At 37.7% G+C, this 18,392-nt stretch overlaps 1 protein-coding gene across 1 annotated transcript in view; it reads right to left on the minus strand.

Moving 5' to 3' along the window:
* Window positions 1-17,920, minus strand: part of ankk1 (ankyrin repeat and kinase domain containing 1) — a 57,872-nt gene extending 39,952 nt beyond the window's left edge. The window contains exon 1 of the mRNA XM_002937826.5: window positions 17,633-17,920. Within this exon, the coding sequence (XP_002937872.1) occupies window positions 17,633-17,820 (188 nt within the window). The 5' untranslated portion in view covers window positions 17,821-17,920. The remainder of the gene's footprint in view (window positions 1-17,632) is intronic.
* Window positions 17,921-18,392: the final 472 nt, after the last annotated feature.

Consider the following 18,392-nt stretch of genomic DNA (forward strand, 5'->3'; position numbering starts at 1 on the left):
GATCATACATAAACCTTTTCTCACATTTAATATTGCAGTAGCACATGCCTGAGCAAAGGGCATATAGTTCAACCCTACACTGTTTATGCTATATATATTTACCTAGAAGTAGGCAAACAAACCCCAGGCGAACTGGCCAGCAATAGCCTTAGTCACTTGTACAAAGAAGTCTATTTATGTAAACAGTTCGTTTCTTTCCTTCAGTTGCTGTTGCTTCCAGCTATGCATATTAGGTTAATAAGGAATATTAAATGTTTTAGGGGAATTTCCACAACTGAGTCATGCTCTGTCAGTAGAATTTCTTCTCCAATTCAAACTAGGGATGTGCTGAATCCAGGATTCAGTTAGGGTGTTTGGCCAAAACTCTTCCTTTTTCAGCAGGATGTGCCTGGCTGTACTGAATCCGAATCTTTAAAATCATGTGACTTTCACAAAGAATTTGAGGTTTAACATCCCTAATTTAAACTGACTTTATTTTCATGTCACAGAAACGTTAAAAAAGGCCATCACATTTACACATTTTTTACCAAAGGATTTAGTATATGTATATATATGTACTGTATATTCTACCATATTTATCTAATTTTTTGTTACTGCAAGAATCTAAAGTTTGTTATAAGTTATTTGCCACCACTGAGGATTCCATGCTTTTAAATTTGCACAAGTGCAATTGCCCATAGCCAATCAGAACCTTAGTTTACAAACACGGTGGTGCATGGTGAAAAGCACAGTTTTCAGACACAAATCACCATGTTGGAGCACACACTAACTTGCTTATGATTTACCAACATAGACCAACATAAAAGTACTATCCATCTTGCAATCTTCTCTTTGGAACATGATTTGCTATGTATTTGTGTTAACAGCCCTATTAGTTTTTTTTTTTTTAAATAGAAAAACTGCAAACATACAGTATATGTTAGGTTACATAAGCCAATGAATGGGCAGAGCTCTGTATTTTAGAGATTAGAGCTCACCAAAGAAAAATACACCCACTTTCTATTCATGCCTATGCAATTTTTAGAAGTGTATTTATCAATGGGGGAAAGCTTGCCATTTCATAAATATGCATCTTAGTCATGAGAAAATCTGGCCCGTTCAGATCGCTGAAAATTTCACAAAATGTCAAAAAGTCACAAAATACTTTGAGACCAATGGGCGTTTTTCTTGTGACAATTTCTTATCACTACCCACACTAGGGTTGCCACTTTCCGATTCTCGGAAACCTGGCGGGGTTGTGACATCATGGGGCAGGGTGGGTGATATAGGGGCCGGGGTTATGATTGCAACATCATTCAAAATGAGTCCTGATTTGAAAAACCAGGTATTTTTTCTGACACCTCCCAAAAACAAAGCTGTCTGGATCAAAACCAGGCAGGTGGCAAACCTAACCCACATTTCATAAAACAGTGGCTCAATGGAAAATATGTAAAAAGGAAATGTTTACATATATATATATATATATATATATATATATAGGGCCTGGGGCTAATGGAAAAAGGTTTGTAGTACAAAAGTACAACTGTACACTCTCTGTACACATGATTCCTAGCTGCTTAGCATACAATGCATAAAGCGTGACAAGGTGTGTTTGTCAACTTCTGTCACCAGTTGTGCTTGAATTCTGCATCAATACTGCTAGGAACAGAGAATAGACCCTAGCGTGAGGTGGCAGTAAGCAGCCAGTTACAAGGGGCAACAAAAATCCACCTCTGGGAGAGCCAAATTTCATTTTTTTCTAAATAGAAATTCAGCTTTTCTTTTGCAGGGAGTGCAATAACAATCTCTGTATATTGAACGGAGCTAGTGAGGAGGGGAGTCAAGAGCCCATGAAATGCCCCAAGAACCATGCATTAGAGCATATCTTTGTAAAAATAAAGGAACCCTGGTGTCCCTGTCCTAGGGTAATGTTGCTTATTGCTCCTCCATGTGTAGAACAAACCCAAAATGTCCAGGAACAGTATTGCTATTTCCAGTTGTGATGGCTTCAAAAACAAAGCTGCATATTAAAGTCTGTCATTCAAAGATAAGCAAAAGTAAAAAGCATAGCGAGAAAACACAGGATATTAGCATCTGTGCTATGACTATTAATATGGTCCCTTCTTAAAAAGGGATTTAATCACAACAGAGGAAACACTGCAAGCTCGTTTTACTTAAAGAATGTATTAATAATAGATTCATGAAAAAAAAGCAACTAAAAGTAAAATTACCATAACAGACGAATTAAAGTGTCACTTGGAATGACAAATCCACTAAATTAAATAATTAGTTCCATGCACATTAACCTTGGTTGCCACTGGGGAATGGAATATGTAACATAAAATGTCAATATTAAAATAAATTGTGTGGTTTATTTGTGTGTAAGGAAGTTCATTTTATGACCCACCTGGTTCAAAGTGTTACTGACACATCAGCCACATCATAATGTGATTTTAGAGAATGTTCTTACTTTAAAAAGGCCTGAAATACTTTTATATAAGTATAGGTAGTAACAGCTCCAGATCCAGTCTATTTCCCAGCTGTGCTTAATGCTTTTATATGGGTTGGCAAAAGCTTAATATTCTTTTTGGGTTGGTAACAATTTCTTTTTAATGCATAGATTATCCAAGGTACTCCAAGGTGATAGAAGCAAGTTTCCAGATTTATAACATTATACCATATACAGGTATGGGATCTGTTATCCAGAAAGCTGCAAATTACGGGACAGCTATCTTCCATAGACTCCAATTTAAACAAATAATTCAAATTTGTACAAATGATTTCTTTTTTCTCTGTAATAATAAAACAGTAGCTTGTACTCGATCTTAACGAAGATATTATAAATCCTTATTGAAGAAACAACAATCCTATTTGGTTTATTTTAATCCATGCACAAGGATAAATATTTAGTAAAACTGTAGAAGTCAAATCTAGAGAACCGACCATCGCCCAAACTGTTTTCCATTAATTATATAGACATACTCAAAACCTGTTAATTTAACCTTTTAATCCACCAAAATGGGTAATCTCCGTAACTGGGATTCTACATTTTAGAATGTTCTATTCTTAGCAACTTTTCAGCTGGACTTTATTATTTATTTGTTATTGTACAGTACTTTTCATTGTTTGCCTTCCTCTACTGGCTCTGTCCAGCTTTCAAAAGGGGGTCACTGACCCCAGCAGCCAAGTCTACAATTTTATTGTAATTGTACTTTTTTTTTTTAACTTATCTTCCTATTTAGGCCCTCTCCTATTCATATTCCAGTCTCTCATTCAAACCACTGCCTGATTGCTATTGTAAATAAGACCCTAGCAACCATATAGCTGCTGAAATACCAAACTGGAGAGCTGCTAAACAAAAAGCTTAATAACTGAAAAAACAGAAAGAAGTATAAAATGAAGACCAAATGCAAACTGTTGCAGAATATTAACATCTACATCATTCTAAAAGTTAATTCAAGGGCCTGGGCACCTGGAGCAGTTTGTCCACTTCTCTCTGCATTTTTCCATCAGTCGGAGAGAAGCAGATCCACTTGCCTATACTGCTCCATGTGCCTGCACTGAAAACTATAGTATCCACCTGCAGGATCCCTGCAGGAAACACGCAGCAGGGAGCGGATGGTAGGTCGGCCGGAAAAAGTAAAAGCAGGAGTCTTGGAGCTGACCTACGCTCTGCTACATGTGCCTGCACTAAGGCAAAAGCTGTAGTTTTTATTGCAGGCACAAGGAGATGGAAAAATGCAGGCTGAGAGAAGCGGACAAACTGCTTCCTGTGCCCAGGGCTTAAAGGTGAACTACCCCTTTAAAACTGATTAGCCCTTTAGGTGCCTGATGATCAAACAAGTTGTAAATGATATAATCAAATCTTTCAATCTGTGATATAAAATATCAGATAAATCTAAAATATTTTGCATTCATTTTTTTATAGATGGGTCGTAGAATAACTAGGAAATACTGCAGAAATTGCTTTGCCCCCTGAATAAATACATACATACCACATAAAGCTCCATTTTATCAGTTCATTGTTTTATGAGATGGTTTCACTGTGAGTGAGTAACAAACCTGAGAACTCCTCACATTTCAAATGTTAACAAAGCCAAATGCTAGTTCCATTATGAAACACATTTCATGCAGCACATTTGACTTATTGATCTTACCAAAATACATTACGCATAAATTATATCATTTAAATGTCTAGTGCAGTCCTTAATAAAATGCCACAGCCAAATCAATTAGTAATTAAACTTTACTGCTTTTCCTTTATACCTATAGAAAGTTGCACTACCACATACAATTTGCATCAGGGGAAAAAACAGAAAAAGACACCTTTCAGCACTACAATTAGTGCTTACTTTCTTTTATATAAATTCTTTACCTAAATGAGGGGGTAGTGTAATGCAATATAGGGTGTAATATAAGGTGCAAAGTTTGCTATAGTACTTAGAACTTATAGCAACCCAGCAGCAGGTAAAAATTTAACATGTGCAATGTTTAATAATTGGTGGGAATGTTTTGTGGGAATAAGAGATGTGCCGGACCCACGGGTTGGGTGGGTTCAGGCCAACCTCTGCACTACATTTTTGGGTTGTGAGCAGGTTTGGGTCGAGCTCCTCTGCTTGCCCTCCCCACCCACATCCTTACACTGCTGGCTTCTTGGTTCTGGCTCTCTAATTTATAGACACGCCCCTTTTGTGACATCAGCGGTAGGCAGGTCTGGTGTGGGTCTATAAATAGAGGAGATAAGCCAGGTCGGGTATGGTTCAGTCTAAGAGCGGACGGGTTAGGGTTGGTTGCAGGTTGAGGAAAAACTCAACCTGCACATGACTACTGGGAATGTTTGTTAAATACTCCTAAAAACCAAAGCTTGAAGGTTTATCTGATTAGTAGTTAGGATGAAAACTTATTTCTGCCCTACATATTTTTGGGACTAGATTATAACTGAATGGCTGGTCTTAGACCTAAAGATGGATATAAACCTAAAAAGTCAGAAAATGACTGATTAGTTTGAATAATTTACCTAATCTGCATATTGATTAGTCTGTTGACTATCCAAGGCAAGATACAAATTAAAATGGTACTTTCTAACCATAATTGCATTTCAAGTTTCACATGTTGTTGTTCAATGTTAGAAATTACCCTCTCACAGCTACCTTTTTAAGACTTTAAAAAAATGAAGAACCTTACAGTGAATCACTTCTGAGGATCATACTAAAAATCAGCTCAGAATTTGTATCTCATACACAGGTGCTGATGCCTCAGGTCATAGAACTTATAGACCTCCTGAACAATGTAAATGGCAGCTGTTTGTACTTAGTCCTAAAACTTAAGTTTTCTTTTTATCTAACTATATAAATGAATGCAATCAGAATGTCCATTGATTGATAGACCTCCATCTGTAATGCTGTTCTAATGTTTCTATGGATAAGACATTAGATTTGGAAGCACTGGGTCCATGATATAAAATAACGTTATTTTTTTATGCCTTATGCCAAAAATAAGCACTAAACCTATTACGACAAATCACTCTGTAAAAATGCAAACAAAAGTTAAAATAATTAAAATAGAAAGCTAATGCAGATTAGGAATTAATTGTGATTCTAGTTTATAGATCTCTAATCTGACCACACCACAATTCTTTAACATTTCTATATATCTTCCAAGTTCTTCAGTGAGATGTAGTTACTGATGTCATTCTAACAAGTGATAGGCAAAATAATTCGCCAGGCATGGGTTCGCGGCAAATTACCACATTTCGTCATAGGTGGATTTTTTTCACATAACAGGCGACAAAATTTGCCATGGAAATATTCGCCATGCATAAAGAAATTGTCACCTTCATTTTCACCATTTCCCAAATTTTCTGCGTTCTGCAAATGGGACAGATTCGCTCATCACTAATTCTAACCCCAATAAGATGCAACCGATAAGATGTTTGTTTTTTAAAAGGTGACCAGTAAATGCTATGGGTTACTGCTTCTGGGCAAACTTGATGCCTTTTATTGCATAACCCTATAAGCATACCATTGTCATCCAAGACGCAAGTGATATTCTAGGTCAGAATCATGTTAAAAGTACACTGACCTAAATAGTTTAGGGATATTCACAAAGAATGCTGATAATTTGTTGCATGTTACTCTTCCAGCAAGGACTGGAGAAATGCATTCACATTTAGTTGATGCTTTAGAATAGCACACCTGTGTTGTACTTGAAGAAAAGTTAACTCGTCCCCCTAGGCAGATCCATGCTTGAATTTGGCATAAATCATAAAGCATATAAACAAGCAACAGAGCAAAATACACAATCATTTTAAAAGCTGGTCATCAGCCAAGCAAATGCCAATTGCTGTGTATGCCCAAAGCAACCAAAATAAGGAATGTATATGAATTCAGAAAAAATCCCAACTATTGTGCATATGTTATGTGCTTTCAGGGTGGTATTCCAGATTAAACTTGCAGAGTGTATGAAGAGTATTAAAAGTAATTTCAAAGCAAATCATTTTATTTTGCACAGGTCTGGTATTGATAGACCAAAGCCCATCAAGTTCAACCCCTCCAAGCAAACCCCAGTAACATCTAACCTTTGCTTTCACTGGCATAAACTATACATCACAATTAACCTGTGAAGATTAGTGAGGATTACATTTTTTCGCCAGGAATAGATTTGCAGCGAAATTCCTCATTTCACCACTGGCAAATTTTTTCTGCAAAACTTCCACAAAATTTTACAGCAAAAAAAAAATCACGCTTGAGTCAAAAAAGGCAGGGTCATGTAAAAAAAGGGCGCGGTTGTATAAAAAAAAGTCGCGGTCGGGTCAAAAAAATACATGCAGGTCAAAAAAGTTGTGCGGTTACTACATTTTGCTAGTTCTTCGCTGTTTATCAAATTTTTCCACAGTTTCGAGATTTTTTTTGTTTCTCACTATTGAAGGCATGCTTGTAATGGCATATAAGTATTTACACCTCACCAGGGATCTATAATCTGGAAACCCAAACGCTCCAAAATACTGCAATGCCCTTTAATAAAGGGAGTATAACTCTATTGATGGGTTATTTATGCGTTTAGTACTACAAAAAGCAATTTAGAAGTTGGGGATATTGAAAGGATATATCCGTCCCTTCATATGTGATACACCTAGTGCTGTGGGGCACCTGAACACCATTATTATCTGGTGAACAGTGTCTTGGCTGCCCAATTAAACATTCAACACACTATAAAAGTATATTCTACTCTTTATATGCGACACGCCTGGGGCCATTTAGACACCTGAGCACCATAACAATTTGGTAAGACCAGGCCCAGTCTGGCACTCTGTGGATTCAAATGCCAGGAGGGCTGCTATAAGATGCCATAGACAGTTACAATTTATGGGGCTGGTGGTGAGCAGTTTAGACCTCTGTGGAGTTTAAAAAGCCAGGGCCTATTTTGAATTCCAATCCTGCCCTGGGTGTCACGATCTCCCTGAGGAGACGCCGTGGAGTACCAGGAAGTTGGGAGCCTGAAGACTGGGTAACCCGGAGTGTAACCATAGATCACAGAACTGGTGTCAGAGGCCATGATGATTAGTGAAGAACTTTAATAAATGTAGTGAAGTAACAGTGCACACAGAGGATATACACACTTGAATATTTGAATCGGCAGGCAGAGACGGAATCCAATTCAGGCCAAAGGTCAGGGCTAGCAGCAAACAAGCAAAGTCGAGGACAGGCCAAGGTCAGAACCAGGAAATCAGAGCAGAACAAGGAAGGGCACAGAGAACGGGAACAGGGCAAGAGCAGGAACAAGACTCGGAATCTGGAGCTTGGAACCAGAAGGATAACAAGAATAGACACAGGAACAAGGAACACAGCGGCAGGGTCACAGGAAACAGATTAATGACCAAGCAAGGGGCAATGATCAGGGACAGGTTTATAAAGGGTCAAGATTAGAAGATGGGAAACACATGAGGATAATGAGGTGGACGGAGGAAAGGGTGCAGACAAAAAAGTAGACAATATACAAATATATTAAGAATCTGACAGAATCAACCCAAAATGCCAAGAACACCCCAAGCCGTGTTCAAATCCCAACCGATCCTGACACTGGGTAAGACCTAGATGTCTTTAATTATAACATTAACTTGTGAATGTATAAGATGCATGTGTATAGTAGCCCAGTTATGCATTACCATGATAAATGTATTATTTATATTTATCAACTCGCGGTGTTACATCACTTTTAAATGTACTTTACCTTAAATGTTCTTACTGGATATGCAAATGTGCTATGAGATGTTAAAATAGATTATCCTGGATGTAGATATGTTAATATTGAGTAAACAGCATGTACACACTACCAGAAATACATTTAAACTAAAATGGAGGATGTATGGGCAAACCAAGTATGTTGCTCTAGCTTTGATATATCACAGGGTAATCTTACAATTAATAAATAAAGCTTTTGGTAATTGGAATGAACTTTAACAAAATAATGTTTTACCTAGTGGGACATAATCTCAAAAGAGAAGCATGTTAAGGTATGAATGATACCCTGTGGGTTAAGAATAAAGAAATTCCCACATTTTAGAAACAGATGAGGCCTTTACTGTAAACTAGAACAAAATACAAATTCCATTGCTCTTTAAATAAATGGAATTAACAATAGTGTTTGAAGTAAATCACACAATCACTTAAAACTGGAGTTAAAACGAGTGGAAAAGGATGTTAATCAATTCAGGGATTTTGCACAATATATAATACATAAATCTGTGAAGAAAATGTTGAAAATTAGATTTTCTGTCTCCTCTCCTGTCTCAATACAGGTTAATAGAACTAAAAAGGCCATAGAGGTTTTTTAAGGACAATGAAAGTAAAAAACTAGTTGAACATATTGGGCATATTTTGTACTGTATATGTGCTAACCAACAGTATGCAGCTAAATAATGTTTCAGATATCTTTTTCATTGTTTTCTATATATCTATTTTAAATAATCCTCTCCTAAACAAATGAAAACCAGCTTGCCCATATCTATTTTCATTTCCTTGCAAAAAATCTGTCTGAGGGTGAATGCATGCACATATTAATTTCTCTAAGCACTGGGCACGCGCATTACTTTTTAAAATTTCTCCTGTGTAGCAATAACATTCAGGTCATATGACCATCCTAACTGTCATCGCTTAGCTTGCCTGCTCCGCCAGCCACTCAGCAGCACTGATTGCTTTTGGTAACAATGGAGACACAATGTCAGTACAAGCTCCCAGCTCACTTAGTTAGAGACTGCTGTTTTAACATCCCCACCATTGCTGAAGTTACGCTCAATGCTCAATACACTGTGTTGTTCTCAGTACATATGTGTGGATGAAGTGTGAGGGTTGGAGAGGATTTGTATTGATGCATGCACAATCGGTTGAGGGGGGAGTCTTGTGTGGCAAATGAAAATGGAGGCCACTAGCTTGTATATAAAGCATAAGTATGGGCCAGAAACAAAGGCGAATAGAAGGGAATATGAAATTATTATTTCAGTATTTCAGGAGAAGCAGTGAATACAAACATTTTGGCAGAGGATTGTTATCCTGGGTTTCATTCTTCTTTAAAGGAATCCTGTTATGGGAAAACATGTTTTTTTTTTTTCAAAATGCATCCAGCAGAATCCTGCATTGAGATCTGTTTTTCAAAAACACAAACAGAATTTTTTATATTTATTTTTAAAATTCAATATGGGGCTAGCCATATTCTTCATTTCCCAGTGTGCCACAGCCATGTGACCTGTGCTCTGATAAACTTCAGTCACACTTTACTGCTGAGCTGCAAGTTGGAGTGATATCACCCCCATCCCAGCAGCCGATCAGCAGAACAATGGGAAGGGAGCAAGATAGCAACTCCCAGTAGATATCAGAATAGCACTCAATAGTAACAAATTCAAGTCCGGCTTGGGACTCTCCCAGTTACATGGGTGTAGGAGAAACAATAGGTTATCTGAAAGCAGTTCTAATGTGTAGCGCTGGCTCTTTATGAAAGCTCAGACTCAGGCACAATGCACTGAGATGGTGCCTACACACCAGTATTACAACTAAAAAAAATACATTTGTTGGTTCTAAGAATCATAATATGCAGACTGCACTGGTTCCTGTGTTGCAATGTAATGTAATATGGGTTTACATATCCCATATACATATCCCCAGCTCTCTAAAGCCAGTGGCTGCAAAAATATGCAAAATAATCCTCTAATGAGAATCCCAGTTGATCTATGTAAATTTTGTTCCCTGTTCTTTGTTCCTGCAATTGGAGTTGGGAGCAATAAGCATATTTTCCCAATTTCTGATTCCTGTGTCATACAGGAAACATGATGTAATTATCTCTATATGTAAGATAATATCAAAATGGCTGATATAGTGCTGGGAACCTAATGAGCATTCTCACTGGTCAATTCTCTATAATTTTTTCTTCAACCTCTATAGAGTACTAGAGGGATCTAAAAATTAATCATGGAGAGATTGCCATAAATGATACTGGCCAAATGATCCCATTGGCACAGAGACACAGGTGAATCATGGATATAGGTACATATAAATTAGTGCTGCCCTATTTTACACATTGGATTATAGCACATCATGTACATACTTTCCTCAAACTAGAAGAAGACTACTGTATTTTCTAAACAAACAAAAAAGCCTTTTGATACTGTCATCCTACAAAATCAGCATGTCTGGGAAGGAACATAGTGTTTGAGCAGAGGTTCCCCTGTACATATCATGTTGTTCTGCCTATACACCGACTTGCACAGTTTGGCCTCTCCCCATGAGTAGTGCCCACAAACCCCAATGCAACTGCTTCATAAACACATTGAGAGGTTTTTGGTTTGTATTCCCACAACTAAAGCCAATAATGTTCCATCCATTGGACATGGGGGGTGATCATAAGATGCTATGCAAATTACTTACAGAAAAACTTTTGCAATAGAGCAATTTTTCCCCAGATGGACTGTTTTGTATAAACAAAGTGACTGAAACTTTAGTCATAGCTTGTGTTCTCTATATAATAACTGGTCAGTGCAGGAATCTCCATTGACTTTGCTTTGTATACAATAAGTTGTGTTTTTTGTTATGTTTGTCCCCTATGTGTGAGCCTATGTTGTTTTCACTCTATGGTATATAAGAAATAGAATCAACCTATTTTTATGTTTTAAAATAATTGTGCTGAATACAGTTTCTCTAAGTTCTGTCAATGTTTCCATCCTTTCTAACAAGGTGGAAAGAAAAGTCACACAATAAGGATTCAGTTAAAGTCTAGCTCCAAGCTCAAAGTGCCAGAGAAGTACTTGAGTTTTTTAGGGAGCAGCCAGACAGGACTGTGATTGGTTGGCTTCTATGCATGTTTAGTCGTGAACAGGCAGTGACTAGAGCAAGCCGGCATAGGAAAGAAGAATATTGTGAGTCGATCCCTAAACTTAGGTCACTGACATCAGCCAAGAGCAGACTGAACATGTGCAGTAGTTTGGCAAGACAAAAGATGGAGAACTACTGTGGGCATCTTCAGGGGCATGTATCTTTATTTCTATAGAGCGTTGGTGGCTTTGGGCCAGTAGAAGGGCTCAAAACACATAGCCAAACATTTCTAGCCATATTCTTTTTTAGGCTTTAGTTTCCCTTTAAGTACTTAAATAGCTCTAAAGCTAGGCAAGCTCTATTAGTGTTCTCTTACTGAGAGCAATCTTCCTATCAGAAGAACAAGTGGTGCCTGTAAATGCTTAGTGCTAGCAGTAAAGCACATATCTTTCTTCCCTAAAGATTTACTGGCACTAACAGTTACTGTATATGTTTCATGCTTATTGTGTTAAGTCATGAAAAAGGACTGTTCTGAAATTACATTATGTAATTGTTTTCTCTGTAAATGTGTCAGGGATGTTACAAAAATGGATGTTTGTTTTCCCTGAGTTATACAGCTTTCTCACTATAACAGCCTACAAAAACACCACTCAAAAGCTTTCTGGTTTCTCTAAAAACAATATTATTTTCTATTCTTTATTAAGCAATGTGCAAGTCTCCTGTACTTACTTGTTAAACGAGTGTAGCCAAGCATGATAAGCTTTACTACACACCTTAACTGCCTATTAACATAATGGGACCGATTTATTAAAATTCGAATTAGAGAATACTAATTCAAAGTTTTAAATTAGTCTCCGTTTTTAACACCTTCCTGTTTGGTAAGAGTTTTAATGTCTGGTAAGAGTTTTAATGACATTCAGCTTTGGGCAGCTGAGCTTGATTCTTTGTTGTTACAGGTATGGGATCCATTATCCGGAAACCCATTATCCAGAAAGCTCCAAATTAAGGAAACCCTGTCTCCCATAGACTATATTTTAATCAAATAATTCAGAATTTTAAAGCTGATTTTCTTTTTCTCTGTAGTAATAAAACAGTACCTTGTAATTGATCCCAACTAAGAAATAATGAATCCTTATTGGACGCAAAACATTCCTATTGGGTTTGCTGAGTTTAAACATACCAATGAATTAAGTCATAAAAATGAATAAATGCATTAAATGAACACAGTGCAAGGTTAAGAAAAGAAAAGTAGCACATGGTTGGAAACACAAGGGAGCTTCAAATGTGGTGCTTCTCTATACATAATATGTGATTTTTTTAAAGCGTTTCCTAAACTATTCCACTGGGAAAAGTGTATGCCAACATGAGAGAGGGAATTTAAGAATGCTCGCCTTTTTTTTCAGTTCAGCATTTCTGATGCCAAAACGTGATTTTTTCAGGGAAAAAAAACCAAGATTCACTTTTTTTAACAAAATTATTATGTGACAAACCTGCAACAAATCCAAAAGCAAAAGTATGGCATCAAAAATATGTCATCATTATGTAGTCAATGGTAGATGTCCCTTTAAAACAATTTCTTTGCATTGTGGTTTTAGAAGTTTTTTTTTTGGGGGGTGGGGTTTGACAGTGGCCTTTGTATGACAATACAAAAAAGTCACGTTTGTTTGTGCAAAAAATATGAACAGACACAATTTTTGCGTTTTTTCCAAGCCTTTTTTCATTCGTGCTTTTTCAGTTGGGATCTTTTAAAACTGACTGAAATTCATGGAAATGAGCTTACTTATGGCTTCAAAAAACTATTAAACCATGAAAATCTGAATGTTAATAAAAGGGTCTCCTGATATTACGTTCATTGTAGCACAGGCAGTGAGGCTAATCTACTTGAATGTCCCAATGGTGGACGCAAAATCTTAATTTGGTCTATTTCAATTTTAAATTTTAAGGCAAATACAGAGTTTAAAGAAGTTAAACCAATGAAATAAATACATTTTTATAACATTTAACGCTTATATCTAAGTAAGCAGCACTGAAGAATTAAATTAACCTGTTTTTCTTCTTTTTCTTCGAGCCCAAAGCTACACTCGGACCAGGAGCGGGCCAAGCCGACCGGGCGCCCTAGGCAACTAGGCGGTGCAATTACATCGCTCATTGCAATGACAAAGTAGCACTAGGGGTAGGCAGGAGAGGCTCCTGCCTGGCGCCCCTCAATCGTTGCACCCTTGGCAGCTGCCACTTCTGCCTACCCCTAGTTCCGGCCCTGACTCGGACAGCAGTATCTGCATATAGATTCATGCCTTTTCTAACAAAGCTACTGGTAACACTTTCAATTCTTTGACGCTACTTGTAGCTGCCATTTAAATGAAAAGTGTGCCTTATTCCTCATTTTAATACAACTAATTGGAAAATTACTGTCGATCAATTGAATATAATTGTATATATATTGTATGCCATAAAAAGTGCCAGCAAGTTTGACAAGCAAACATTTGTACTCCAGTAGAAAGAGTTCCAGGGTTCATTTCTATACAGGTAAGTGGTTTTACCCTCTGCAAAATCTTTAAAAACATGGAATATAAAAACTTATGACTGAGGAAGGCAGAAAGAAACAGAATTTGCTGCACACTGAGCAGAATTAGCTGTGATAGATAGACAGGGATTAGGCTGAATGCTATTCAGAGGGTTAATAAGTAATTCTACAACATCCAGTGCCAGTGACAAGAAGAAAGCAGTCATTCTGCAATATTTACAAAACAAATGGTAAAATCACCAGTGGTAACAGTACTTGGAAACTGGAATTTATACAGCTCTATGCTAAAGTAATGTACAATAGTGATGAGCGAATCTGTCCCATTTCGCCCAAAAATTCACAAAACTACAGAAAAATTAGCGAAACGGTGATTGGTGGTACACGACATGTTAAAAAAGGTGCAGTTGCAGAAAAATAGGACTTTTTTTTTTAAATGAGTGTGAATTTTTGCTGCAAAATTTCACTGAAGTTTCGCAAAACAATTCAGAATTTTAAAATGTGGAATTTTACTGTGAATCCATGCATGCCAACTAACATAATTGGGCAGCAACTCCTTGAGTTGGATGTTAAAAACTCTAGCTTTAAAGGTGATGCTAGAAATGATGATGCTAAGTTTTTGTTGTATAGTTTTATAGCACAGGTATCGGACCTGCTATTCAGAATGCTTGGGACCTGGGGGGGGTTTTCCGTAATTTGGATCAACATACCTTAAGTCAGGGATCTCCAAACTTTTATACCTGTGAGCCACATTCCAATGGAAAAAGTTCCTGAAAGCTATAATTGGCTATTTGATAGCCCCTATGTTGACTGGAAGCCTACAGAAGGCTCTGTTTGGGAATTACACTGGGTTTTTATGCAACCAAAACGTGCCTCCTAACCAGAAATTAAAAAATAAGCACCTGCTTTAAAGGGAAACGAAAGTCAAAGTCACTTGGGGGTGCCAAAATGTTAGGCACCCCCAAGTGACTTTAACCGCTTACCTCGTACCCCGGGCTGGTGCCCCTGTTAGGAGAAAACAGCACCAGCCCGGGGCACCTGGAGCGCAGCGCTTCCGTCTTCCTCGCTTCCTTTTCCTTAGTGCCAGCGGTGGGCGCATGCGCAGTAGAGTGAAAAGCCGACTTTAACATTTAAAGTTCGGCTTTTCACTCTACTGCGCATGCGCGCGCAGCGAATCAGGAAAAGGAAGCGCCGGCAGCTACCCCGGGCTGGTGCTGTTCCTTCCTCACAGGGGCACCAGCCCGGGGTAAAAGGTAGGCGGTCAAAGTCACTTGGGGGTGCCTAACATTTTGGCACCCCCAAGTGACTTTGACTTTATTTTTCCTTTAAGGCCACTGGGAGCAACATGCAAAGGGTTGGAGAGCAACATGTTGCTCATGAGCCACTGGTTGCAGATCACTGCCTTAAGTCTGTTAAAAAATCACTTAAACATTAAATAAACCCAATAGGATTGTTTTGCCTCCAGTAAGGATCAGTTAAATCTTAGTTGGGATCAAGTACAGGGTACTCTTTTATTACAGAGAAAAAGAAAATAATTATTAAAAATGTGAATTATTTTATTAAAATGGAATCTATGGGAGATGGCCTCTAGGTAATTTGGAGCTTTTAATAAAATCAAAAGTTGATTAAATCAAAATGTTGGGGGGGAAACTTGACTTTGGTGAACATTCGCCACTAGCAAGAGCACAAGAATGAAGGGCCAAGAGAAATTTCTCCAGGTTTTGGCCGCCTTGTAAATAAAACATCTGATTATCTATATAATTTCCTCAATGCTTATAATCCGTGTGTATCATTTGTTTATAGTGTAAATACTCTAGAGATTTTTCTGCACAACTGTATGGAAATTACACCAAGGGGAACTTTGTTACATTACACTCACAACAGCATTCTTATGATTTTTAGCATGCCTGACTTTATGAGGAAAACTTATTAAACCTGATTGCACTCCCCTATGAAGGAACTAGTGAGATATTTGTTTCAAAATGTTTTCAAAAGTAGCAGGTCAAACAATAAAAAATCCACTCATTTTGCTTGGTAAACAAAAATTATCAGATTTTTTGGACCCGTCCTATGATTGATTAATGTGAGGGTCCAGTACTGTCTTAAAAGGGTTTATTTATGACTGCAACTGCACAAAAATGGATCTAGATGGTGTGCCTATTGATGCAGGGGAACCCTAGAACTAGGAAGGGAACATTATTTTTCTATAGCACATAGAAACTCATAGAAGTGCTTCACAACAAGCAAGGCAGGCATATAGGCACACTAAGGGGCAGATTTACTAATCCACGAATGGACCGAAAGCGTCCAAATGCGTTTTTTTCGTAATGATCGGTATTTTTTTGCGTCACTGTCACAACTTTTTCACGAATTGTTGCGACTTTTTCGGCACCGTCACAACTTTTTCGCGAATTGTCGCGAATGTTTCATCACCGTCGTGAAAAGTTTCGGATTCATTCAAGCTTCAGTATAATGACTTTCCTTGGGCCAGGTTGGAGCTGCAGAGTGCCATTGAGCCCTATGGGAGGCTTCCAAAATCATGCAAAGTCGGAAAGGTTTGCCCGCCATTTACGAGCGCACAATACGAAAAAGTCGCAACAATTCGCGAAAGTCGTAATGACTAAGAAAAAGTTGCAACAATTCGCGAAAAAGTCGCGACGCAGACGAAAAAAATCGCAAAAAATACAAAAAAGCCGCAAAATGTTCGTTTCCAATCCGATTTTTTCCCGTTCGGGATTCAGATTCGTGGATTAGTAAATTTGCCCCTAAGAATGCTGGGATACCAGAAGTTTAAGGGACTTGTCCAGGATAACAAGGAATTGCACAGGAAATTGAACCAGGGCCTCTAGCATGAGATCCAACATCAAAGGCCGATCGCTCAACCTTTAGGCCAGCTGGTGGTAATTCCAGGGGTGCCCACTGCAGGCTGCATCAATAGGCGCAGCAGACTTGCTCCTAAGAATTACGCATAGACACAAGAAGGTAATTTTTGCATTATATTGGTATATAAATGGATATATAAATGATTCAAAATAATGTGCTAAATGCTTTGACCAGTTTTCCTCTTTGTGGCCTTGTGGATAATGCAATAATTACCTCACTAAAATGCATGAGTTATGTAATATAAAAGTATTTTCAAGTCTTTCATAATTATCCCTCCAGACATATATCCCCAGGTATTGAAACAAGCCTGCCCTTTATATACACAGCATTATATTTTATCAGAGACTGAAACATCCTTAATAATAACAACTATTTATACATATTTTGTTTTTTTCATTTTTTTAAAAAAGCCCTAATAGTGCAGTTCCATTTCTTTTTGGTTTTAACAAAGCACTTCTGTGCTCTAAAAAGTAAAAGTTTAATCCACAAGAAAAACATTTTAGTTGAAGATATGCCTTACTTGTACATTTGAAAAGCAAAGAAAATGAAATGTACCTTTTGGACAGTTGTATATTATTTTATTGCATTGTTGTACTAATTCAATTCATTACATTTGTGAATGTATATAAGCTTTTGTGGAGATGCATGTACTATAAATGTGTGTCTCTCTTTCCTTGTGCGTGTGTCAAGGATTATGAAGACTAGTAAATAAGATTTTGCAAAGAACTTAAGCGGTCACGCAACTCAACTGTGACTTTTTCCCTTAGGGCACAATGCAGGTTATGAAAATCCCAGAGAGTGCGTTTGTGCATCTATATGTGTTTGTGTTTCATGGTATCTGGAAACAATTCACTTTGTGAAATACATTTTTTTTTACAAGAAGGACAAATGCATAAAACAATTTCTAACGTCTTCCCTTAGGGCTCAGTGACATACAGCTTACAGTTACCTTAGAAGTTCAGAATCTCCAACGATTGCAGTTGAGCATTTCACAGCATACACTGTCCACCATTTCTTATGCCTCACTTTGTACACTTGACCAAATCCACCTAAAGCCACAGGTATCCAATCATTTTCAAAGTCCTCTTTCTTGAACTGGATCAAGTTGCCAATTCGTTCGTCAATTTCCTCAGCCATTTCAGCAGAGTACAGCAAGTGCTGTGTCTCCAGCACATTTGTTATCACTACAATGTGTGTTTTCTTTTAAGAATGCAGTTTCCTGGTATTGCTGCTACCTGTGTTACACAGAGAGGGGTGGAGTATCGAAGTGCCTGTGGCTGCCGAACTTAATACATGCAAATTTTTGTTGTTGCACAATATCAGGAATCTGGAATATCCAGGACACGCTCCTTCAGACTGCTACACACTAAATAAACCATCATTGACTTTTATTGCTATTTAACCTTTATAACTGTTGAAACTTTTAAAAGTCCCGACAAGATAGTTCATTTTTAACAGGGATGTTTACTGAAACTAAAACAAGGCACGTCATAAATAGATTTTTTTTAATTACTTATCTTTCAGACTGTTCTTGAATGATGAAAGAAGTGGAACAACTGCAAGGATATACTGTTTATATTAATTTATCTCTTTGTGCCCAGAACCTGCGTGAGTATATATAGATAGAGATGCAGACTCGGCTATTAACCTTTTAGCAAGGCCCCTTCCATTGCTGCACTCAGCAGGGCTAAGAAATTGTTCTGCATATA

Source organism: Xenopus tropicalis, chromosome 7 (assembly GCF_000004195.4).
Source record: "Xenopus tropicalis strain Nigerian chromosome 7, UCB_Xtro_10.0, whole genome shotgun sequence".
Lineage (NCBI taxonomy): Eukaryota > Metazoa > Chordata > Amphibia > Anura > Pipidae > Xenopus > Xenopus tropicalis.